This window comes from Thermobia domestica, chromosome 4, assembly GCF_964235325.1.
Source record: "Thermobia domestica chromosome 4, izTheDome1.hap1.1, whole genome shotgun sequence".
NCBI lineage: Eukaryota > Metazoa > Arthropoda > Insecta > Zygentoma > Lepismatidae > Thermobia > Thermobia domestica.
Genome location: NC_137457.1, coordinates 279,807,162 through 279,833,089, shown reverse-complemented (window position 1 = coordinate 279,833,089; position 25,928 = coordinate 279,807,162). Strand labels below are relative to the sequence as shown.

General features: G+C 36.7%; 1 protein-coding gene across 4 annotated transcripts in view; it reads left to right on the top strand.

Moving 5' to 3' along the window:
* Nucleotides 1-25,928, top strand: part of LOC145684098 (dyslexia-associated protein KIAA0319-like protein) — a 71,207-nt gene that overhangs the window by 12,204 nt on the left and 33,075 nt on the right. For all 4 annotated transcript variants that reach the window (XM_081755986.1, XM_081755987.1, XM_081755988.1 and 1 more), the window contains exons 3-10: nt 357-502; nt 2,578-2,765; nt 3,964-4,034; nt 7,804-7,960; nt 9,296-9,484; nt 12,659-12,884; nt 17,277-17,505; nt 24,255-24,399. In XM_081755986.1, coding sequence (XP_081612112.1) covers nt 357-502; nt 2,578-2,765; nt 3,964-4,034; nt 7,804-7,960; nt 9,296-9,484; nt 12,659-12,884; nt 17,277-17,505; nt 24,255-24,399 — 1,351 coding nt within the window. The remainder of the gene's footprint in view (nt 1-356; nt 503-2,577; nt 2,766-3,963; nt 4,035-7,803; nt 7,961-9,295; nt 9,485-12,658; nt 12,885-17,276; nt 17,506-24,254; nt 24,400-25,928) is intronic.

Genomic DNA, 25,928 nt, shown 5'->3' with positions numbered 1-25,928 from the left:
TAAAAATGTAGACAGAGCATTGTGAAAGGTGTTACTAAATGCCTGTGCTCTTAATTTGTATTTATCCTACAGTCGTTGTAGACCAGTTAGGGGTGTTTCATACTTGCTCTCTATAGGCAGTCTCTCTTAATTACCCTCACTGACCCTAAATGAGAATAGGTTAACGGAACTACTTTGGTCCTTTCAAAAAAAAAAAAAAAAAAAAAAAAAGCGATATATCCTTATATCCTGCGATTAAGGATCAAATATTAGAAAAGCTTTTATTTTGTTCTGAATCTTTAGAAGAGTAAGTTTTTGTGCACTTCTTAACACTGTATTTTAAATGTACTCTTTATTTTATTGTTGATTATTTGCAGATTGCGTGTATCAGTGATGAACTTTGTAAACCCGTATACCGCCCTGGCTCTCATTTTGGAGATAAAGTTCAAATGGTTTTAGTGAGATCAGTTGAAGACATTCCGTTGAGTGACACGTGGGTTAAAGATGGGGCAGATGGCTTGAGGTAAGTTTTAGTTGTCGTATGATATCAATATGGCCACTTGATTATAAAATGAATTGTATTGTACGTTATAGTCTGGCCATTACTATCAAGAGTGAAGAGATTTAAAGAAATAAATTAGAAAGAGTAGAACAGGATTCTGTGAAAAATCAGTACTAAGATTACAGTTATAAGATACAGTGAGTTATTTCAACAGCACTGAGGAAGATGGGCAATATATATATATATATAATGAGGGAGGATCAGAAACGAAGGTTACGAGGTCTATATTTCGGGAGTTTGGTCTGTTATAGAGAAATAAGGTGTGTGCTGTAAGACCCAGGCGCAGATGGGAGGACAATATTAAGATGGATCTTGCAGAAATAGGTATACAAAGTAGAAACTGGATCCAGTTGGCTAAGGATAGAAGTCAGTGGAGAGCTTTTGTGAACGCGGCATTCAACCTCCGGGTTCCATAGGCCATAGAGTTAGTTTTTAATATTGAAGCTCAGTCCATGAGCATCTTGAACTTGTGAATGTAGTGAGATGTCCATGCCAAAAATTGCAACTAAAAGTGTGAGGGCTGAGAAACTTTTCATTGGCTCTCAAGTCATCGCTGGTTTAGTGGCTAGCGCGCCTTGTTCCGAGTTGGTCTCGGGTTCAATTCTCGGTGAGGGAGCATTGAGCGCATTATGATAGTTCATATTCCATTTTAAACTGTAGATCCACGTTTAATTTGGGATCTATATTGAAAAGGGATGCTAAACTTCAATTAACAGACATTGACTTCTATGAATATGTAAGCAGACGCAACAAACCAATTGTTTTTTATAAGCAGTGAGCTTGACCAAGTCGCCTTTTATATATCAGCGTCTTGTTACTACCACAGAGAAAGTCATTAATATTGTAATGACTTTAGGTAGAGTCAATAATGGACCGTGATTTATCCCTTCACCAATTTATTATAAAATCTGTAAAATACAGAATATCTTTGATTAAAAAGGCTAAAATAGTATCTGTCTTGTTATTATCCAAATGAGAGGAAAATGGGTGTTTTGCACGGTGCCCCTTCTCTCAAGGCAGTCTCCAAGGCAACTACCGGTTCTGGTGAGTCTTGAAGGATAGCCCCCTCAGCTCAAGGCAGCTTCGCGAGGCTTGGTTGTAGTAAGGACTCCTAGTCTAGCGCGACCTCAGGGCGGTGTAGGTGATTTGATCAGTTGGACGACTAATGCTGGGTCCCTCGGTGGTCCGCGTTTTATCCATCCTCTTCGGGTTCTTCCGTGAGGTCCGTCTTCTTTCGGCGTTCCTCGATGTCTTTCGTGTCGGCTTCTCGTCTGCTATTCTGTTTACAATCAATGGCACTTGTGTCGACATGTGCTCTTGTCGTAATGTGGGGATCCGTACAATATAATAATTCCATGGTACACTGTCAATACAGGGTGGCTCACAATTATGTTTATAATGTTTCAAAGACTGTGGATAAAAAACTAGCAACGTAACGATCATAAAATTGAATATAAACACATTACTTTCATACCTTTCCTTACAAGAATTTTAATTCCTGTTCTACTATGACATGGTCCATCAATGCGCTGTCCAAATTGATACATGCCTGGAGACGAAGAGCAACGTTGTCATAAGCAGCTTGACAGACCCATACTGGTATCTTGTGGAACTCCTCTGTGGTAGTTTGCCGTAGTTCAGCCAAATTGCGCATGTAATATTGATACACCTTGTTCTTTAAAACATCTTATAAGAAAAAAATCAGGTGGTTGCAGATCGGAAGATCGAGCTGGCCACTCCACAAACCCACGTCGACCGATCCAGCAGTTCCGGAATGTTTTGTTCAGCCCCACCGTTCCGCCATCCTGCCTGGCTTACACTAATGGTTCTAAGTCTAGTGACCGTTATCCACACTGTTGCCATATCGAAACTTTTCGTCCAGAAATTGTAAATACTATAGCCAGTCAAACATCATGTACGTAATTATGGGCCACCTTGTTCTTTGTGGGCTGTAACGTCGGGTAATCACTATTCAATGCTTTTTTTGTATTGATGTGTGTATGTATGTTTTATCGTACTGTTTTGATTTTTCACAGTGGCTTGAACGAATTAGAAATGTCTGAATCACGTCAAGGAACTACCTTCGGACCCAAAACCTGTGAATATGGAGTACTAAATTGTCCAGCGTATGAAACATGTGTTCCGACGGGGCGACATTCACGAAATGGGCTGTGCCGATGCATCCAAGGATATGAAAGGGATAGCATTGGAATTTGTGTTCCTTGTAAGTTACATGCATTCATTAAAACATCTAAAGCTACCACAATGTTATTTGACTTGATTATATGAATCTTCTTAATGTTTTGGTTTGAGATGGTAGATAACAAACTAGGCTGTACGAAGTTACTTGGCTACATGAAGTCAAGTTACTACCTGGAAGTTCTTACAGTACATTTTACTTAGTTTTTATATAGTTTCCCGGTTCCAAATAGATGTACTCTCATGTCCAAAATGATTGTCGCATATCTATAACTGTCTTCTTGTAAGAATATAATTTGATAATGATCTTACAGGGTACTTTTAATACTAATACTATGTGTATAATCGGGAAATGTATATTTGTGGTAGATTTCAAAGGAAAAGAATTATAATTACGAAAATTGGAATGAGTAAAACAAAATGTTGCTTAATGGACAAGAAAGTTGTTGTTATTTACTGCTCTTTTGACATGAAATTTGCCACATACATGTCTTTGCCAATTATACACATACTAACATTATAAGAAATACCGGGCGAATTCGTTATCAAATTATATTCCTACAACAACATATTTATAGACATGCGACAATAATTTTGGACATGAGTGTACATATAAGAAAAGATAGAATCTTTTTATTTATAGATGGTATGCTAAGGAGAATTTGTGTTAATGGGGCAATAGTGGATTGTGTGGATTCTGTGCTGTTTTTGATTTCCTTTTTAAGTAAAGAAAAACCGGGAACTTTGGAATAATATTCTGTGTGTCAGGACTAATGGCGTATTCCTATAATATCTCTCTCTCTCTCTCTCTCTCTCTCTCTCTCTCTCTCTCTCTCTCTCTCTCTCTCTCTCTCTCTCTTTCTCTTTCTCTCTCTCTTTCTTTCTCTCTCTCTCCCTCCCTCTCTCTCTCTCTGCACATAAATCAAATTACAATTCGGAAAACACATTTTTTTCCCTGCTGTTCATTTAAGTGTACTTGAGTTGATATTACATCCAAAGATTTTAATATTACGTAAAGATTTTAATATTGTTACGATGAAATAAAACAGAAATATCTGGGTGCTGTAAGGCGTAGAATCGAATTCTGGTCTCTCTCTTAACGGGCTGTTATCCAGCTGCCAGATTTTTCTGTGTTTGATCGTTCTCGTTCTTTGTCTATTAGTGCTTCGCTCATATAAAGTAATACAAATAAATGAATGTTCCTTTTTCCTTCTTCCTTTCAGCCAGTAAAGTAACTTTGAGTGTAGCCAGTACCTCCCCCAGGGTTCCAGGACTCTCCGTAGATATGTCAAAGGTAATTTTAAAATTTGAGATTAACTGCTTTTATGTCTTGAATCGTAATAATTTTGGAGTGGGTTTATGTTGTACAGGATTGGATAATAATGTTGATTCTGATATCTAGATCAAATTGCGGTGAATATTATTCAAAGTAATGCCTCTTTTTCTCAATGCGCAGATTTGTCTTGCAGACTGGTTTTGAAGTCATCCTCTGGAATTCAGTTAAGTTGTACCGTCATGGATGTATTGATATCCTAAATAGTCGTGAAAAGTCCCTTCAGTGTAAGGTGAGTTCAGGGAATCCCCTAGCTTGCAGCAATGCATATAAATGGCCTCTGTTCCATGTAAAAATCCATGTCCTGCAAAAGAAGAATACCATTGCATTTATCTCACATGATAAACAAATTTCTGTCATTATTAACAGTTACTGGACACCAACATCAATCCTAGAACTTTATTATGAAACCTTGTATGTTATTTCTTTATACATGTTTAGTGTTCTTTAACAATAGATTATATAGTGAAACATAGCCTATGTTGACCACCATCAGTTCTATTGAAAAAGTGCCCAACTTACGGAAAATAAGTGGGATCGACGTATTCCACCTCATGAATGACGTCATCTGTGTTGTCAAAATGGCGACCACGCAACGGATCCTTCATGTGGAGAAACAAGAAAAAGTCATTAGGTGCGAGGTCGGGAGAATAAGGCTGGTGCTGCAGTACCTGGAAACCACACGCCCTTGCTTTGTCGACAACAAGTAGAGATGAATGAGCTGGCGCTTCTGAAAACGTATCAGCAAACGAGGAACCCAGTGCACAGATACTTTAGACATGTAAAATTCGTCGTGGATAATTTTCCACACACTAACATAACTGAGATTAGTCTCATTTGTAATCGTTTGGATGGTTACACGTCTGTCTTCGAGGACTAAACACTCCACTTTCTTCAGTGGCCGCATCGTCCGTCAGGGATGGTCTTCCAGGTCATGGGGTTGTCTGTGAGAGACATATGACCAGTTTGCAGTTTTCTTTTCCACTTTACAATGGTGTCATAAGATGGACAATCATCGCCATACACAGCCTTCATTTCATCATAAATTTGACTGGCATTATTACCCTTCAAATGCAGGAACTTTATCACACTGCTAGCCTCAGTCTTATCTATCTTGCACTTTGGTCACATTTGGCACACTCTGTAAAAAAATAAATAAATAAAACATTAGAAGTTAATTTCCTTAACATCATGCACGTCAGAACCAAACATAACATTGACAAAATTTCATCATCATATCTTAATAACTTCCTGGTGATAATTAAAACTTTTACGATACCCCCTCATATGTATCTGCCTTATTTCTTCTTGAATTCCAATGTAACGTAAAAACATAAGCACACGAAAATAGAAAACACTGATAGGCAGTTTATGGAAAATGGAAATTGATATTACAGCGCACCAAATTATTTAAATTGGAAATAGAAAAGCATGACATAATATTCAATAGAAGCTACTGTGAACTTATAAAACAGAACTCCAAGTACTTGAGAATTTTGTAAATACTTCTTGCAGGTATTTTTGAACGTCTGTTAAGAGACGCTGTCTTCATTAAATCACAGTTGGATGTAAGTTTAGTGTTTCTTTCAGCATCGAGATTATATGAGACGAGGACGTGAAGCTTAACATAGAATCCGAGCCACTTGATCTCCCATTAGAAATTGTAATATATATAAGTTTTTGTTTTTGTGTTGATTTTTTTTAATGAAACTCTTCCAGTTTGCTATCAAAATTATTCTTCGTTACTGTGTAAAACTATATACCTATGTTTGTTAAATGTTAATTCTCGATACCACATATCTTCTGTTTCTTTCCCTATAGGTCTTAAGATGTTCCTTTTCCCTCTCTGAAAAATCTGGCAATCCTAAGCATAAAATGGTATCCGAAACACTACTCGATTTGCACTCGAGAGAAATTATTCTTCATCTAGACTCGAACCTGGGGACCTCTTAATTACAAGGAGCGACGGGTTTACAGATTTATCCACGTAGGACACCTGATAGAAATATGTTGTACTGATCTTTGCATATTTGTGAATATTTTAAGTGTCATTTCAGGATAGAAATATACTGCACAGGTGAAGTCATTGCATAAAGTTATACACATTATTAAAATAAATAGGCAGTTTCAAATTACTTAAGAGTGCAGAAAATGTTATTTTATTCCAAGTTAATCTAATTTAGTAGAGTCAGAAATACAGCTATTTGATTCAATTTGCATATCATTAAAAGAAGTGAATAAAGATACGAATCATTTGAGTTCACTGTGGCTCTCAACCATTGATATATGTATATAGGTCAGCATATTGAATGTCCTAACCATGTGTCACTAGTAAACAAACAAGCAGACTACACTGTACCACTTGTCACATGATTCGAAAGACAGACGACGTTATCTGCAACAGCGTCAGTACCGAGATTCTTTGAGGGACTCTGAAGATCTGCCATAAAAGGAGAAGCAGTGAACACCTCAATGTCAGTCTGCTCTGGGATTAACCATACCTAACTTCTCCCACTTTGGTGAGCTGCTTTGGTCCATTGAGTATTCCGGTACAAATTAACCTGCTCTGTTCGGCTGCACTGGACCGTAGAGCCTCCCTACAAATAATCTCTCCAGACCTATACCTTAGAAGATAGACAGACGACAGGAATAAACGACACTACTGCGTCTTCGGAGTATTTTTATAATTTTTCATAATAAAATTTTTCATAATATTAGTATTTTTCATAATAAAAGGTAAAAAGATAAAATCTAAAGATCTTGCGTACATTGACTGTACCAATCCTGACAGTAAGAGTAATATTACATGGTGAAAACTACCGGACAGACTCGGGAAATGCACAGGGGGCCCAACCTAAATTAGCGTTTAATATATCGCATCTAATCAGATATTCCGGTAGAATTACTGAGGACCCGGACAGATTTTTGTTGTGTTATTTGATGAATTAACACTTCTAGTCATTGAGGAAAATACTTTTAATAAAGCATTTACATTCATGTTTCCTAAGTTTGTAATGTACGAGAAAAGATCTAGATGGTTTGAGATACGAAGAAATTCCAGCATGAATTTCACACGATTTGCAGTACTTTTGCTTTTTTTTTTCTTTCTTTTTTTAGCCAAACTTGCTTATAGTGTACTTTTTGAAAGTATTTCCGTCTATGTTTCCTCCCTAATTTCTGTAAGTAATCAGTTTTGCATTCCCACTTCGAGAAGTATACCTTTGTACAGTCCAGTTGATATAACTTGTCCTTTCTGACAGTTGCTTTCCTCTGTTTTTCCCATCGTGCACGTGATCATAACAATCAAGCAAGAAGAACTGTTCCTATGGCAGCAGCACGCTCAGCCTATTGTAATGATTCATTTCTCTCGCTCTGCAGTGGTAAACATTCCATCCTTTCCACATGTTGCCAATTTGAATATAAATAAATGCACATTGTTTTAGTCGAATGTCAACTTGAGTAGTGGACCTGCTGGTTATTGAGAGAATTCTTTGTAGTTTTCTTTTGTGTCATTTAATTTTATGAAACAGATTTACTTGCAGTGAATAATTTCATGTTTCAATACCCGACCCGAAATCTGGCAACACAGCATTCAGCACCACGTGCGCGCGGCGAGTTGTGAGAAAGGACAAGTTATATCAATTGTAGTATAGTGTATTACCATTTGATTAAAGCATTTCTGTTGTTCAAACTAATATTCACTTTTTTTTTTATGTTTGTGTCATATAAGGTGCCATCTTCGACTGTCAATACGACGAAAAGCACACCTGAGCCAAGTACAACTCCTCCTTTAAAGCAGCTTGTCGTGTCAGCGTTGTCTAAAGAAATAACGTTACCAGAAGATGAAGTGATGTTGTCTGCATATACAATTCCTGCTGAACAACCAGGTAATTTTGTTTAAAATCCTTAGCGAATTTCGTTAGAGGCTATTGTATTTTGTTATACCATCTCTTCTTGAGAAAAGTGCTGTGTGAATGTTTGTGACGTGAGGTCTTATTAAGACGACTTTGGAAAATTGCCAGATCTTCATGTGCTCTTCACGTATTGAGTTCCAGATACAACTACTAAACCTATTTCATACAGAGAACATTAACAAAATAATAATTTTTGGAACGAAATATAGTCAGATAGGTCCGCAGTGGCTCGGTTTTAGAGCGCTAACCTCTGGCGCATGGAGTCCCTGATTCGACCTCAGCTCCGGCTAAGTGAGCTTTGTGGTGGATAAACACCATGTGCGTGTGGTTTCTCGGGGTTCTTCCGAGTTCTATTCCCGTGGGATCTCAAGTGGTTTGGAGCCCACGTTAAGCTGTAAGCTCAAGTCTGCTATAGCCTCGCTGCTGAAGGGAGCGTAAACTGAAAATCAAATCTTGGTTCATACGTTTCCTCCCACTTTTGTCATTCCACCATTATCATAGCCTCAATGCATAAGCGTGGGACGTTAAACTAATAAATATAGGGTTCTCGCTTTCTATGCGGAAGACACGGGTTCAGTTTCCGGTGAGAGCTTATATAGTTCGAATCACACGTTAAGTTATATGTCTCGACCTCACATAGTCATGGTACCGCAAAAGGACGTTAAGTTTCAAATAGCCAGTGGCGTGGACCCCTTATTTTAAAGGCACTACCTCAGCATTCATCTGGAACACTGGACGGTCGGGAATTAGAACTTAGAGACTTGAGAGTTATGAAGCGGTTTACTTACACCCGTTGTGTATGAATTGCTAATACCAGACTAGCAGAATTTTCTTACGAATAGTGGAGAACGTGTAACTCATGTTCCTTCAATATTCACTGAATTTTAACCTATTTTCTAAATAACGTTAAAACTAAGAGGAAAAGAAAAACTAAAAAAAAAAAAAGTATTTTTCGTTTTACTTTTATATTGTTTTTCTCTTTATCTGTATTCAGAATTGGAGATAAAAAGCCGACATATTTGATCTATGCTAACACGTGCCAAAGAATTTAGTCTAGAATAATGTTAGTCTAGAATACAGTTAGATATTATGTTTGATATATACTTAAATAAATAAATAGTTATACTATTTGAGTTGTAACATAATTGGACTCACGCTGTACTTTTATTTTGCTTAATCTCAAATGATCACCAAAATCGTGAAACAGAATGTTTGACATGATTGCAAAATAAACCGCAATAAATATTTTTGTAAATTTTATGTGAAGCTGATTTAATACCATATTTGAGGTATCTCTTCTACTTCTAGGTGAACATTACAGTTATGAATGGACATTGATATCTCGTCCAGAGGGAGATAGCACAGGAACAATGAATGACAAGAATACCAACACACTCAAGTTGAGTCACCTGATTGAAGGACTTTATACGTTCAAAGTTAGTGTAACCGCTCCAAGTGCCTATGGCGAAGCTTTAGCTAATGTTACTGTCTTACCACGTAAGTATAATAATTATTTGAAGTAAACGTTAAAAATTCAGGTTCTTTTTAATCACCACATATCTCCGTATTAATTAATTTATTAATTTATCAGTTAATTATATTAACATAAAGTTGAAAACCTATAAGTTTCCAAAAATTTGTAGAAGGCTACAAACGGTATCATCGAACAGTATCTGCTTCTTAAATGTAATTGAAAAACTAAAGCTGCATATTCTGTCAAATGCCGCGGACGTCTTCAACTAAAAGATAATGAAAAAATGCATAAAAATGGAATGGCTATGAATCCTTGATCCAATGTATACAAACAAAAATGTTTATCTTCTTCATTCAGTAACGTGAGCTAACCTGCACGAAGGATATTTACTTGAGAAGGAAACGACAGTTAAATGTACTACTGGAAAACTTTAACGTAACAATGTTGTGTATTGTAATACCTTACACGTGGCTCTGTTTACTACCAACCAACACGTGCTCATATTTATAAGCTTCAACCATATGCGTCCTACTACGAATTACTACAGTAGCAAACGACAGGGGCACAAGCGACACTACTGGTCACGTGACGAGGAAGGAACACTAGCGCCACCATCATACTGGAGCAGCTACAAAACCAAGAGGATCCAGCAACTACTATCAGTCTGACTGGTCACCTCCATTCGTTTAGCTTGCTTGGAGCTCTAGGAGCTACCTAACCCAAAGCTTTTAGCTTGCTCAGAGCTATAGGTCTCCTTTCCTACATACTTAGTTTGCTCGGAACTCTGTGGGATACCTAACCTCAGCCACCCACTTTGCATGGAGCTTTGTAGTTTCACCTCCCCCCCGCCCTCTGCTTGCGGGGAGCATAAATGTATTCTACCTATCTTGCTCGGAGCTCTGTGAAGATCCTTCCGTAGGCTGCTCTGGCCTTGGGATCTCTCTCTTTACTCAGTATTAGTAAACTATTTATATTAGAGTGATTTTGTATTGCATCATTTGTAATAAGGAGATTTTTTTTTATAATAAAATTCGGTAGTCTGAGAAACGTTCCCGTGCATAATTTAGCTCTACCTATACCTGCATAAGCTAAACTTTACAGTATATATAAGGTTGTCAAACCTGCATTTGTATTATGAGTAATCACTTAAAAAGAAACAACTGTCATTGTTATCACTAGAGACTTCTAAGATTTTCTTTTTCTAATGTGGAAAAATATGAAGACGATTTAAGTTTCTTATGATTAAAGGTGCTGTAATTTCACAGTAATAAATGAATAATAATAATAATAATAATAACATATTGTTGGTGCATCAAGTCAAACAAACAAAACATATTCACCATTATTAGTAAAGAAGATTACTTTCATAAATTAAAATCTAAAATCAATAACAATAATTACACCTTTGTAAACACCAATTTTCTGAACGAGGCTGCCATAAGAATCTTGCTTTCTTGTAAAAACGTGATTGATGTATCAGGAGTCGGCTAAACACGTAGAAGTCGATGCGCCTTCTTTACCGAACATTTTAAGTTCACCCAAAATTCCCAAAAAGCAACTTCTATTCAGTTCTGTCGTTTCAGGCAGGAAATCATTTCCGTGGAATTCATTCCTACGTACAGGATGGTTAACAAAGTTAATTACCGACAGTACAGGATATTTCAAATATGTAATTAAAAACAGTTAAGGTCTTCTTTCTCGACTTGCATTCAGTAGTTAACACAGAACTCCTCGATATAGAATTCACTCCAACTCCTCTCAGCATAGAGTATGACCCAGAATCGGTAAAGGGTCAACAAATTTTTCAACTTGAAAATTTATGAGGTCACCAAGATTTTTGGAAGCAGGAGTTGGTAACTTTTTTTTTTTTTTCGTGTTTAAAAACAAAAATTACAACCAAACAGAAAGTCTTGCCGTGAGTAGTCCATTGTCATCTCTTCCGCCGAATATCGTAATGAATCATTTTGGACAAAAAAAAAAATTCAGAAAGATAACTATATTAGGTGTTTTCGACTTGTCGATGATTCTTCATTCTGTATAAAGAAGACAAAGATGTTACTTCTTTGGAGTTAAATAATATTCATCCTAATATAAAATTTACATCTGAAGATGACTTGAACCATTCTGGAAATTTTCTAGACCCCCATACATGCAGACTTAATACAGTAAATCCACTATTTAAAAGAATAATTGGGGTGAAAGGTTGTTTATAAAATCGGAAGTCTGTTGTTGTTAGTCGATATTATTATTCTGGTGTATTAGAAGGGTGAAATAAAACCCCCAAGCTTCAGTTGCTTTCCCTGGAATGTTATTTCTTAAAGATCTAAACTGCTTGAAATGTTCATAATGAGCCGTCTCTTTTCTGCGAAATTACACCACAAGAAACTTAAATCGAGTACATGTTTCTTCATCAACGTTACACTTAAGCAAAAAATGTTCCGTGGAATTTCTTAGCCTTAAAAGTAACATTTGTTTCCTTCTTAAGCGATTACTCATAGTACAAATGCAGGTTTGGCAACCTAGTTAATTAGTATTTTTGCAATATTTTTACTTTAGAAGTTTCCCAGTAGTACATTTAACTATCGTTTCCTTTTGAAGTGAATATCACTTGTGCAAGTTAGATCACATGTTCATTTTCCTTCAGTTCAATGAATGAAGAAGGTAAACTGGTTGTCTGTATATAGTGTGTCAAGGATTTAGTCATTCCATTTGTATGTATTTTTCCATCGTCTCTTAGTTGAAGGCAACAACCAATGTAACGGATTAAGCAGCTTTATTTCTTCCATTGTACTAAGGACATCGACATTACTCGACAAAACTGTTTACAACTTTCTACAAATTTTTAGGACCCTTATAGGTAAGTTTTTAACTACATATAACATGCGTTCAATAGTATCTTTGAACCGTGTTATCATATAGTTATATATGCCATCGTTAATTCTGCGTTATATAATTCTTTAGTTTTTTATATTTTCTTTCTTCCTTTTTCTTAATTTTTTTTAGCTTTCTATCATATATTCATTTAAATTTTTTTATAATACTTCGTTTCTTTGTTAACAAAACTGTATTACTATTTACATATCTCAGAATAAGTTAAGTTAAGGATACGATTTAGGGATATACCGAATAGTATAACTTACACATTATAACTTTGTTTCTCATGAATGAAGTATTTTCAGTTGTATTTTCCATTGCAGCCAAACGTATCAACCAGCCTCCGGTAGCTATCATTTCGCCTCGCTCTCAGACTGTGAAGCTGCCGAACACTGGAGCTGTTCTCGATGGTTCATCAAGTAAAGATGATGATACGATCGTCAGTTGGCATTGGGAGCTTCAGCAGGGTCCCATAGGCTATCAGCCTCAGTTGGCAGACACGGCTACATTGCAACTAAATAATCTTATTCCTGGAAATTATACTTTCAAGTAAGTATTTTAATCAAACATGTATGTTTTTTGTAACCTGCTGGTATGTAAAAAATAATTGATGTCTAGGGCTTCAAGGAACGGAGCTTGAACTAGAAAAGCTGATCTTCATTGGTGGTTCAATTGGTCGGTGCAAGTGCTTGGAAGTGGAAGTAGCCTCAATTGCTGCTAATCCAGACTTGTCTGTGTTCTTTCATCGTTGTTTAGTGCGTGTTGGTATTGAAGTACGTTCAAAAATATATAAAAATACATCCATTTGACAGCGTCCACCTAGCTCACGCAAGATATCCTTTTAAGCATTTTCTAGTTACCTATTATTCCCTACACTAAAGAAAGAGAGGCGTCGGGGCAACTGTCTGCGGGAGAGAATGAAAGTGAACATGGCAAAAAGAAAGTATGAAGGAAAGAGAGGTGCGCACTAACATTATCAACAGCATAACATTGTGTGAAAATGATTATCACCAACAGCAAAGAAAGGGGCTCCGTGCCTTAGTAGGTAGAGCGCTGGATTCAGCATGATTCTAAGTTCGATTTCCGTCCGTTGCATCCCAATTTTCGGCGTTCACCCAGTGTCGTGAGATAAACTGAGGAGTTACATGTAGAAACACATGACTACCACAAGGAATTAAACCCTCTTCAAGCTGTTTCGGTGTCCGGTGACATCTTCATCAATAACTTATATTCGCTGCTAAACGTAATATATGGGTAACTTTTGCCTTCCTGTGGAACTCTTCTGAGAGAAAAAATTGTTAATAAAATCATCGCTTCTCAGTCTTTGTTGAACGTGGCCTCTTGAAAAGATACGAGGGTAAGTGGGAAAATAAGTTTCCCTTGGCTTCTATGGACAGAAGTGTTTATGCAACACAAATAATATACTGTGAAAAGCAAAAAACAAGATTTACTTTATTTTTCTATATAAGGATCAAAGACGTTGAGCATTCGTCATACTGCTTTACAGAGTTTATAAATCCTATTTGGAAAAAAATGCGTGTCTGTATACGATAAATCTCCTTCACAGCTGTCTTCGCTTCCTTATTGGTTCCGAAGTATCTTTCGCTGAGTGCCTTCTTTAATATCAGAAATATCCAGAAGTTGTTGGGTGCGAGGTCGGGATTGTACAGTGCATGTGCAGGCGCTCAAAACCAAGGGGGCAAGATGATTTTGCGTTTTCGCTACCGAGTGTGGTTCGCATTGTCATCCAAAAGGAGAACGCCAAATGTTTGAAGGCCATGCTGTTTCCTGTGTGAATAACACACTTCAATCTTGCCAGTGTCTGTCACACAAACTATTTGCTGAGCAAAACAATATATTCACATAAAAAACTACATACATGTTTCGCCAACTAACACTTTGGCTTCATCAGACACTATGAGATACAGGAGAAATGTGCAGTCTTATATACAAACAAGAGCTGAGACATCTTGCTTCTGATTGGCTCCTGGCAGCAGCCAATCCCCTTCAAGTATTCTGATTTGTTTATTCCTATACCGAGGTTTTCTATCTGTTGTCAATAAAACACACAAAAATGACGTCTTAGCACAACTAATTTAAACTAACAATTAATTAACATAAATAATTATATAAATATATACAAATACACATAAATAAATATATATAAATAAACAGATAAACATATAATTACGCATACACTTAAAATGACGACATATACATATACAAACACATATGCATATATATAACTAATATGGACTAATAAATACATAAACACGTGTAAGACTAAATATATATACAACAATCATCTATTATATAAAAGAGAACGCACAAATCCTTTGTTAGCTCATCACGCTAATACGGCTGAACCAATTTCTTTCATTTTTGGGGGGTTATTAGGATTTGGACCCTAGATGGTTTTTATCATATCACTTTAATTTTTAATTACCAGTGTCTTGAGATAATTGACCATTCAAGTGTCCATAACGTACAAATCCTTTGTTAGTTCATCATAGGTATAAAAATAAACGTATTTATATGCAACCCGCATGACCGTGTCACTCGGCGGGTTAACATAAATGACAGGCGATATAATGTTAACATTTACTGGAATCTACTATGGTTTTTATCATATCACTTGAAAGCGAAAAAGTAAAAATTATCTAAGTAACAAAGTTTATTGCGTTCCGGGGTGACCGCAGCGAAGCGGGGCGGGTTAACATAAATGACAGGCGATATAATGTTAACATTTACTGCAATCTTCTATGGTTTTTATCATATCACTTGAAAGCGAAAAAGTAAAAATTATCTAAGTAACAAAGTTTATTGCGTTCCGGGGTGACCGCAGCGAAGCGGGGTGAACGCTGCTAGTAATAAATATGTGTATTCAAATCTTATACTTTAAGCTTTTGTAACAACCTATTTCACTGTTGGTCGATGATCAGTCCTGAGTTCCAGTTCATTGCTTTATTACCCTCCATTTCTATAAACCGTGCCTCCTTCCATTTCCTAACTATGCTTCCTTCTTCTTGGCCTAGAATTTTTACTTCATTCCAATTAACTGCATGTCCTGTGTCCCTTATGTGTTTGTAGACCTCATTTTTGTCCCTCTCTAGCCTAACGTCATCCTTATGTTGTTTTATACGCTCTCTTAGTCTCTTTCCAGTTTCCCCAATATAACACATATCACACTCGCTGCACTGAATTTTATAAATCACTCCTTTTTTCTCCATCATTACCCCTTGCTCTTCTTCTGTCTTTTTCCTTCTTTTTTCTCTTATTACTTCCAGTAGCCTCTTGCTCCCATTTCTATAAGTTGAGATGCCCCCCATCTTCTTAAGCTTTCTTTTAATGACTTCCGTTTCTTCTCCCAAACTTCCTATCCCCCACCAAATTTTTTCTTTCTTCTACTCCTGCTTCACTTTGCTCTCCTTCTCGGCTTCTTTCTTCTCTTTCTTCTTTTTTGTTCTCCCATCTCCTTCTGTATTTTAGCCTCTTTCTATCATATCCATTATTCTCCAGCTGCTTATGGAATGACTGTATAGTCTGTTCCGCCTTGTCTCTTTCACTGCTTATTTGCATAATTCTATTCTCCATGTTAATGATGAAATTCCTCTTGGTCGAGTAATCTACATCACTTCTGGCGTGGCAATAGTTTCCCGACGCGCAACTTTTTTGATACCGTTCTGTGTATATCACTCCTTGTTTCCTCCTTATTCTCATATAGGCATCCATCCTGCCATAAACGGCATCCATCTGTTGACAGTCTGAAACAATCCCTGACCCGAGCAGTGAACAATTTTCCCATGGACGTGGTGCGTAATGCCATTGATCAGTGATCGGACAGACTTCGTGCCTGCATCAAGGCCGGGGGGGGAGGGAGGGGACATTTCGAAAAATGATTCGTGCGTCAGGTGTACAACATATCAATGTAAAACATGACCAAAATAAATTGCCTCGGTGTTAATACTCTCTGTGTTATTCACATTCAAACTTGTGACAGTATTTATGATATAACTAGGTATATATACATGTGTGTTTGTATATGTGTATGTGTTGTCATTTTAAGTGTATGCGTAATTATATCTTTATCTGTTTATTTATATATATTTATTTATGTGTATTTGTATAATTTATATAATTATTTAATTATTTATGTTAATTAATTGTTAGTTTAGATTAGTTGTGCTAACATCGTCATTTTTGTGTGTCTTATTGACAACAGATAGAAAGCCTCGGTATAGGAATATACAAATCAGAATACTTGAAGGGGATTGGCTGCTGCCAGGAGCCAATCAGAAGCAAGATGTCTCAGATGTATGTTTGTATATAAGACTATACATTTCTCCTGTATCTCATAGTGTCTGATGAAGCCAAAGCGTTAGTTGGCGAAACTGTAACACGTATGTAGTTTTTTATGTGAATATATTGTTTTGCTCAGCAAATAGTTTGTTTAAGTATATACAAAGCAAAGTTTCTAGTTATGGAAAATATTACAGTGTCTGTCAGTTCCGCTGAACATTGATTGTTCCAACTTCTGTGTTTGCTGAGTACAGAATGGGCCGCTTACCAGAACTTTCTGCTGGTACTTCAATAGCGAATTCACACTTGAATCTGCAGGATCTTCTTCACACGTTACCTTATGACGTATGAATATTTTTCGTATAAAACCGCTATTTTGTTTTCCCGATTGCTTTTTTTTTTTCTCGGGATGAAAAAGTATGGAAAACTTATTTTCCGACCTTCCCTCGTATAAGATAAAATCTTTATTTTGGTTATTCAAACCGAATCGTATAACAACTATGAGCAGTCACTACTATATTCGTTTCCTTGAAATTTTCGTTTTTGAAAGAATGTCTAAAATACTTCCTTCTTTGAAAATTTTACACAGTTGCTACTGCAGCTATGGAAATTTTACAGTGCTTCGTTTCTGTATATTTTTAGATTGACGGTAGAAGACTCTGATCATGCCAAAAACTCGACGACAGCAAATATTACAGTTGTAAAGGAAACGGATTATCCACCAGAAGCTAATGCAGGTCCTGACAAGATTATTTACCTCCCCCAGAACTCTGTGACATTAAATGGAAATTTAAGCACTGATGACAAGCGCATTGCCAGTTGGGAGTGGACGAAAGGCCCCAGTGATCATGATAAAGCAGTCGATATGCAGGTAATTTACTATATTTTACTGTTTCTAAAATTTAGTGTATTACTTTTAGTTTGTTTTACTTTTTAAAGGTTGAGCTAATACATGAGGTGAATAAGAGTGAGTAAAAATTCATTTGTAAATTACAAAGTTTGTTCCGGGAAGTAAGTAGGACTGATTTTTCCCCCGCCAAAACGTAATGAAGGAAGGGATAGTTACTGCGCTGGTTGGATGGTGGGGGAGGGGGGGCTAGCTAACAGCGCACCAGTTACCAGTCGTCTCTAAGCCTTCACTGAGTGTAGATCGAGTTGAAGGTGAATCCCTTTCAAGATGCCTTGTCATCTCCACAATGAACCGTTTGTTAGAGCAGCGTTACACGGTGAAGTTTGGCGTCAAACTGGGTAAAACTGCTAGTGAGATCCATGACATGATCAAGACTGCTTATGGGAGTAATGTCATGGGGATCAAGTGTTTTTGAGTGGCACAAATTCTTTCTGGAGGGAAGAGAGCAAGTTGAAGATAAGCAACGGTCAGGACGGCCTTCAACGGCAAAAAGTGACGAAAACTTAGTGAAAGTGGGAAATTCTTTGAACTCTGACCGCAGATTAAGTGTGCGGATATCAGAACAATTAAACTTGCCAAAAACTATTGTGCACGAAATTGTGACAATGCACAGAGCCACATCGCCTTTGTTGTTATGGACTTCCTGAGCAAACACGGCATCACACTACTTTCCCAGCCACTCTACAGCCCAGATGTCGCTCGTGCAGACGTCTTCCTCTTTCCCCGACTGAAAAGGGTCATTAAAAGACGGCACCACGGCTCGGTCCAGGCCATTCAAGAGGCCGTAACGAGGGAGCTGAAGAGTATTCCAGTTTCTGCGTTCCAGGAAGCCTTCGGTGATTGGCAGAGTCGCTGGAAACGCTGTGTTGACGCAGAATGGGGATATTTTGAAAACTATTAAGTCGATGTTTAAAAACTGGGAATAAATTGTTTTTTAAAAAATGAAGTCCTACCACTTTCCAGACAAACCCTGTATATCATTAACAACTTACAAAGAGTGAAAAAGCAACTGACTGGATCGGGACTCGAACCCGGGATCTCCGGCATACTGTGCCGATGCGTTAACCACTATGCCACCCAGTCCGCTTCCCAGAACAGCCAAACACTCTCCCACTCCTGCAGTCGATGCTCTCTACTCAGACCACATGTATATCATTGCTTTAATAGAAAGTGACACATCCCAAAAGCATCAACTTCTCAGGAGGGCGGATTGAAGATTAGCACTACTGCACATATAACATGGGCAAACAAATGACACAATTGTTTCCTTGGTGAAGATTGTGTATCTTCACCTGCGATGTTTTTACACACAATTTTCGTAGCCTTTAAAACCATTTTAACATCATATGTCAGTAAGGGTCTTTTTTTTTAATTGGGTCAGTTTTCTATTAAACCTACAGTATGTTTATTAATATTTTCCTATAAAAATGACATCAATTTGAGCCTAAACTTGGGTAGCTATTTCCTTCTTTTAAGTTTACCTACGTTTCTGTAGATAGTTTCAATTCGCCGCAAAGTTTCGAAATGGTTGGGTGGTGGGTGGGAAAGTCAGAAGGAAGCAGTTTCTTTTATTAGAAGGGTTGGTGAGATAGGTTAAGTAAATAATTTACCTGACAGATTTAACGAAAGATCTTAGTGTGGGAGAACCAACACTTTTTCTTATAACGAATTTTGTCACAATGAACATGTTGTCAGTACATATTTTAGTATTCTATATTTCTTAAAGTATTACGTTGTCTTTAGTAACTACCTTATAACCGCCGTACTCAGTTTAGAAGTGATTAGAGCTTTATTGATGCAGAAGACCGTGAAAACTGTTTAAGTGATTTTCCACCTATGATGATTACGTCAGCAAAGGCAGAAAGGCTAAAAACAATTTTTATACGAGAACTGTTCCTTTCAAGATTTTTTTTTTCATCATACAGGAATGAAATTAACTAAGTATCTACGCTTCAATATAATCTCCATTTACGTAACATTTTGTCACCGAATATACCAGTGCCCAATACTGAGAGAGTAAGGTTTGTGCTAGCATTAGAACTGGGATAACACAAGCATACCTCCCGATAAATTGAGATCTTGAATTTCTGACTGAAAGCGAATGTTTAAATATTCCTGTAAGGCATTAAACAGACAAAAATTTGAAGGTGCTAATTCGGAACTGTCGGAAGGATCTAAAATGTTTGCTGCTTTCCCTCATCATATGGAAGGACACAAAGATACTACTTCTGAGAATGAGTCAGTTGTCTCGAAATTTTGCAAATTACAAAATTGTAGGTAAACGTTAACTGTTTTTAACACGCCCAATACTTACGGATGGTTTCTCCATTGTTCGATAAATTGTTATTCTCTCATTGCTCCAAGTGAACTTTGTGGTGGACAAACACCGTGTTCGTGGGTTTTCCCGGTATTCTGCCGTTTCCTCCCACTTTCTTCATTCCACCATTTCATTCATTACTCATCATCACCGTCTCTTTTAGCCTAACCGGCATAACCGTGGGACGTAAAACTCAAAGATTTCATTTCATTTTTTCTCTCATTGCTCATCCTCGTTTTCTATATACTGTATTGTACATTGGCATAATTCTCTCCTGTAACATTTGAGCCACCTCTTTCATTGCTGTAGGGAGTACGGTAGATAAGTGTTAGAGCGCTCACCTCTAGTGTGAGAAATCCTTGGTTTGATGCCCAGCCAGTCGAGGTTGGACAACGATGTGTCCGCGTGTTTTCTTGGAAGTTTCCCATTTTCTCCCACGTTCTTACTCTATCAGTTATTTCCTAATCATCCATGTTCTTTAGCCTAACGGGGATAAACATGGGACGTAAAACTAGAAATTTCATTTTACATCCGTGTTCTTTAACCTAACGGGAAAAACCATGGGATGTAAAACTAGAAATTTCATTTCAGTTCCTCCATCATTGTCACAGACCTATTGAGCTCCCTCGTGGCTAAGCGGTTATCGTATGCGCCTTTGACGTGGGAGACCCAGTTTCGACTCCGGCGAGAGCTTATGTGGTTCGGATCCTACGTTAACTGTAGGTTCACGTCTCATATAGCTTCCTTCCTGAAGCAATACTAATCTAAATTAAGTTAAAATCAAACTAAATAGTCGCAAAGCGATTAATGCACTTTTTAAATCGTTCTTCTGTACCATCTTCACAGTTGATTCGCACAAACTGTCATGTTAAAATTCCAAGATTTCGGTTGATCACAAGAAAAGGAATAATAATGCGTTGCGCAATAGCTACTCTATATTCATTGTCCATCGTCGTGAATAACAGCCAGCACGGTTGCCATATGACAACAAATAATGTTTGCAGGGGGGATAATGTGAACGTCTGTCATCGTAAACACGCAGATGTGTAGTGTAAAGATACAAACAATAAATAGATATTAATAGAGATTCCGTTTTGACGTGAATGTTCCTCGCGGTCAGTTAGTATCCCAGATTTTCAATACTATCTGCTGAAAATATCTTGAGTTGAGTTGAGTTGATTTTGAGTTTTACGTCCCGTTCAGCAGCAAGGCTATATGAGATGTGGACCTACTGATTTACGTGCAGTCCGAACCACATGAGCTCCCACCGGAAAATATTTTGAGTCACGCACATGCAATTCTTCAGTCAATATGATAGATCTTTATATATTCCATACAATTTTGACGGAGATGTTTCTAATTCAATAAATAAAGACTATCGATACTCCATCCTGTTTTTCTTTAATTAGACTGATGTTTTATACGCACTGACTGCGTTTATCTTCTGAGAGAGGGAACAAAATTTACAACTAGATGATGAATACAGTCATTACGTTTTGAAACACTAGTCTAGTAAGAAAACTCGGATGGCATATCAGAAATCTCTTTTATGGAAGGTAAATCTTTATTATAGAAAGAAATGTAAAATACAGGGTGGCCCAAAGGTAGGTATACACCCCTGCATTGATCAAGTGTAACATTCTGGTTTATGGATTTATTTGCTTCGGTTCTTCCGATGTAAGTAAAGAAGACATTAAGAACAAATAATAAACTAAGTCTACCTGGTGGATAACAATAAGAAATGATATAAAATGCAATGAGCTGATCAGTACGGTACGGTATACCTACTTTTGGGCCACTCTGTATTAATTTTTTTTTTTTAATTAAAATGTTGTTTACTTTCTTATCCTTCTCCCCTTTTTTCATACGTATATGAAATCAATTCGTGATTTTCCCCCGTGATGCAAAAGCTCTACGAAATGTTTTCCGAAAAAAAATGTGTGTACATTTTTAATGGAGTCAACTATTATTGTATCAAGATTAAGTAACACTCATATATTATGTGGCCTGGGAATCTCAAAAGGATTGACCTTTCCCGTTGGTCTAGTGGTTAGCATGTACGCCTGTGGTGCATATAACCCTGGACTCAATTCCCGGTAGGAGAACATTTAAAAAATGAACACATCAAGATGGTTCGGATTCCACCTTGAACTGTAGGTACACGTCTCAACTACCCTCGATGCTGGAAAGGGACACTAAAAAAACCGAAGAAGATTGTTAAAATACTAGTATGATTTAGGCAATCCATCCTGTTGCCCTCGACAATTAGACAGAGAGCTCTGGTTTCACCAATATATTTTACATTTGATTCAACTTAGTCCATATTAATGTGTGTAGTGATCACCAAAATATCAGGAACTTGTTACCGATATTAGTGGCTTGGGTGAAAAAGGACTACTTCTTTCTCACCTCAATCATAGGTTGGTGGGCGATATGGAAATTTTAGAACATTTCTCTCTCGTGGGAGATATGTTTTATACTTTGATAAGGTCTTTTCTTCGTAACTGCATCTAGATATTCTATCCTTGGTCTTCCTCTTAGTGGTTTTCCTTCTGGCTTTCCTTCTATCAACACGGTGAACCAATCGGAGTGCCGAATAAGGTGGCCAAGCATGCGTTTCTTCTTTTTCCTATTATCTCATGATCTATTGTTCTTCCTTAGCTTCCTTTAGTACGTCTTCATTTCTTTTCCTTTCGGTCCATGATATGCGCAGCATTCTGCGCCAATACCATTTCAAATGCTTCAGCTTGGATATTTCAGCTTTTCTCAATATCCACGTTTCTGATCGGTAGAGCGGCACGCTCCATACCAGAATCTTAATAAATCGTTTACAAACATCCAACCACACATTTCTTGATGTTAGCAGTTCTCTTTTCCTATAGAATGCTTGTTTAGTCTGCGCTATTCTGGAACTTACGTCTTTTTCACTTCTCCCTTCCGAGGATATTAGACTTCCTAAATAGGGGAACGTCTTAACGTCTTCGATTTTCTCTCCCTCTAGCCGTACGTTTACCCTTCCTGTCCTGCTCTTGTGCACTTTATCACTAAGGACTAAGTTGAATAAAATATAAAAAATAATTAGTCTAGCTACCGAAGATAACAATCCTTTTTAATTTTTATGGTACCACGTAACTTTATAAAGATACTCCCTTGTAAGGTCGTAGGTATGAAGTAACTACAGAAAAATAGCTTGGCTTAAACGCAATATTTTTTGCATTTCTCTTAGAAAGTCTATGCTATTGGTCACATTCACTAGAAAATGTATCCCTCTTACTGCTTTCACGCGATTATCAGTCGAAAGAAACATACTTGTATCAATTTAGGGGTTTGGGATAACGTCTTTCTTTATTGTAATAATAATAATAATAATAATAATAATAATAATAATAATAATAATAATAAATTAAATAAAAGTAAGATTCTATGCTCCAAACTTATTTATTTTTTGAGTGATAGTTGCAAGATTTTGACAGAGAACACTTCGTTTCCTATCAAATTTTAAAACCATCCCTGCTTTTACGGGTGGCGAAGAAGAGGGGAAGGGCAAGGGGGAAATTAGCGCGAGTGAGAGACAATTACATAGTTATCTCAAATGTTCGGCAGATGAATTTGTTTCCTCAAACCAAGACGCTACCCCACCCCCGTCTCTGTTTTTTGGTTCTTTAAAAGCTTTGATCTATTCAGCGTATTAATGCTTCTTGTTCCATGTCTCTAGTACAATTATTGAACGAGCAACTGGTATTTGAAAATAACTATGATAATTGTAGTTCATTCAAATGTCACGTGGTATCTAGGGGACTTACATAATGAAACAGGTTTGGTAGTTCTAGACGAGCGGTGGGCTGTGCCCGTCGTGAAGTAAGACGGGCAACGAGCATAGCTTTCCCTATGTTTTACATTTTTATAGCAGGCTTTTTGTCTTCAGACTTTCCTTTAAACTAAATACAAATTAAGCGGGTCTTTCCTATGAATTTCGAAAAAAAAAAAAAAAAATACATAGAAAACTCCCTCTACGGAGAAAGACTGTTTGTCCGCAAAAAGTTAAGATTTTCAGGGCACATAATAGGTGCGTGTTAGTTAAGGAGCTTATTTTGAAACTTTTTTTTTTTAAGTGAAATTGACCTTAAAATCTTGTCTCAAATCTTTGGAATGAAAGGTTCCACGATTGATCATTTTACACTTTGATTTTTACAAAAAGCTTTCTTGTTTGCGCGTGCCCTATCGCGTAATTCAACAGAATTTATTCCATTGATTTAAAATCCGTTAAAGGTCAGTTTAGCAAAGAAAGTGGAACTGTTCTTTTTTTTTTTTTTTTTTCAAATAATGTCCTCAGTTAATCTTAACAAAATATGTCAAATTGTATCTTTTTAAAATTATTGTGTTATGTTGGCAGAATACACGCACACCATATCTTCAGCTGTCTAATTTGGAGGAAGGAATGTATACCTTTGTGTTAAAAGTAACGGACAATTCTGGACAAGTATCAACAGCAGAAGTGCATGTGTTTGTGAAACCACCTACCAACAATCCTCCAACAGGTAAGAAAGATAATTAGATTCATCAAATAGTTATAGTTATTGTGCTCTCCTTTACTTTAAAGAGGCATTTTCCAACGATGATACTTGCCACACATGCTGTTTTGCAAATTCCTTTAGTATTGCACTTCAAGCAAATGTAGTTTTTGATGACAGCAAAGAATAAACAACAGTTTAAACTAGACTTTTCTTAAATCTTCTTCCATGCTTAATGAAGTATTCCTCGTTTCTATGTGGTAGCTGTATCGATTAAGCATAGACATCATTAATTTTAATGCCGTCCTGAAACGTAGTCGTGTATTTTCTTCCTTTCTCTACTGTTGCTTGTATTACAAGCCTTAGTTTATGTATGTATGTATGTATGTATGTATGTATTTATTTATTTATTTATTTGTTATGTTGCTTGCAGAAAATGAATTACGCTAAAATAATAGAAAAACTGATTGGTATTGGTGCAGATGTAATTATTACAATGTTTGATGAAGAACGAGACGAGATTTTCTGTTTTACTATTTAGAAATATGATTTTTCCAATATACGCTGTGTAAATGTCGCTGCCATATAGCGTTTACAAAGTGAATTGACAATAATTAATTCACATAAAATATTTTACTAGTATACGTCCTTTCCATAAAAAGAAGTCACAATATTTCGTGGATTTTCATACTTCATTACATGTTTTTCTGAGATATGTATAAAACTACGTGTTATTTAACAAAACGAGTCTATGGCGGAATAAACTTGCACGGACTGATGAACATTGAGGTATGAAAGTATCTCTGCATCCAAGTTTAACGTATAGATCAGGAATTAAAACTTAGAATCCACTTAACATTTACAAAAGTAGTACATAACTTAAAGCCCAAAATAGTTTTAGCTGAGGTAAAAAAGAGCATAAAAGCCATTAACTCCACCATTGAGCTTTATTTCCTATAATGGAGCTATATTTCCTGCTGACATGTATGGAAAGGCTGACATCTACATTTACCCATAAAACATGAATTCCGAAATGCCTAGTCATGATAGACGGTATATTTCTGAATCTAAGACTACAACGATATTGTATATCTGTGCATTATCTTCATGTGACCATTTTTCTTGTAGCTATTGTGGGCAAAGGTGTTTAATAGTGCACAATCTGTTGTTAAGAAGAAGAAGAAAAAGATAAATAATATGTTGTTGATTTTATATATATAATTAATGAGTAATCGTAGGAGCAGTAATTACGAATAACTGTTTGTTTCGAGTTGCTAGGACAACTGAAAATAAATTAATGGAGATTTTGAAAAATAAAAAGGTAATTGTGATGTGTATGTGATGATTTTAATTTCATGTTTGTGCAATCACTAGTTCTTAGTGGTGACTGATATTTAGTATTCGAACTGTGGGCTATAAATGTAACGGAAGAAGCACGTAAAAAGAAGTAAAACGTTACATAACAAGAAATTGGTTGCAAGACAAGCCCCATTTTGTAACAAAGGATTACAAAAACTACATCTGCTGCACATACTGGGTACATTTTCAGAACTTAC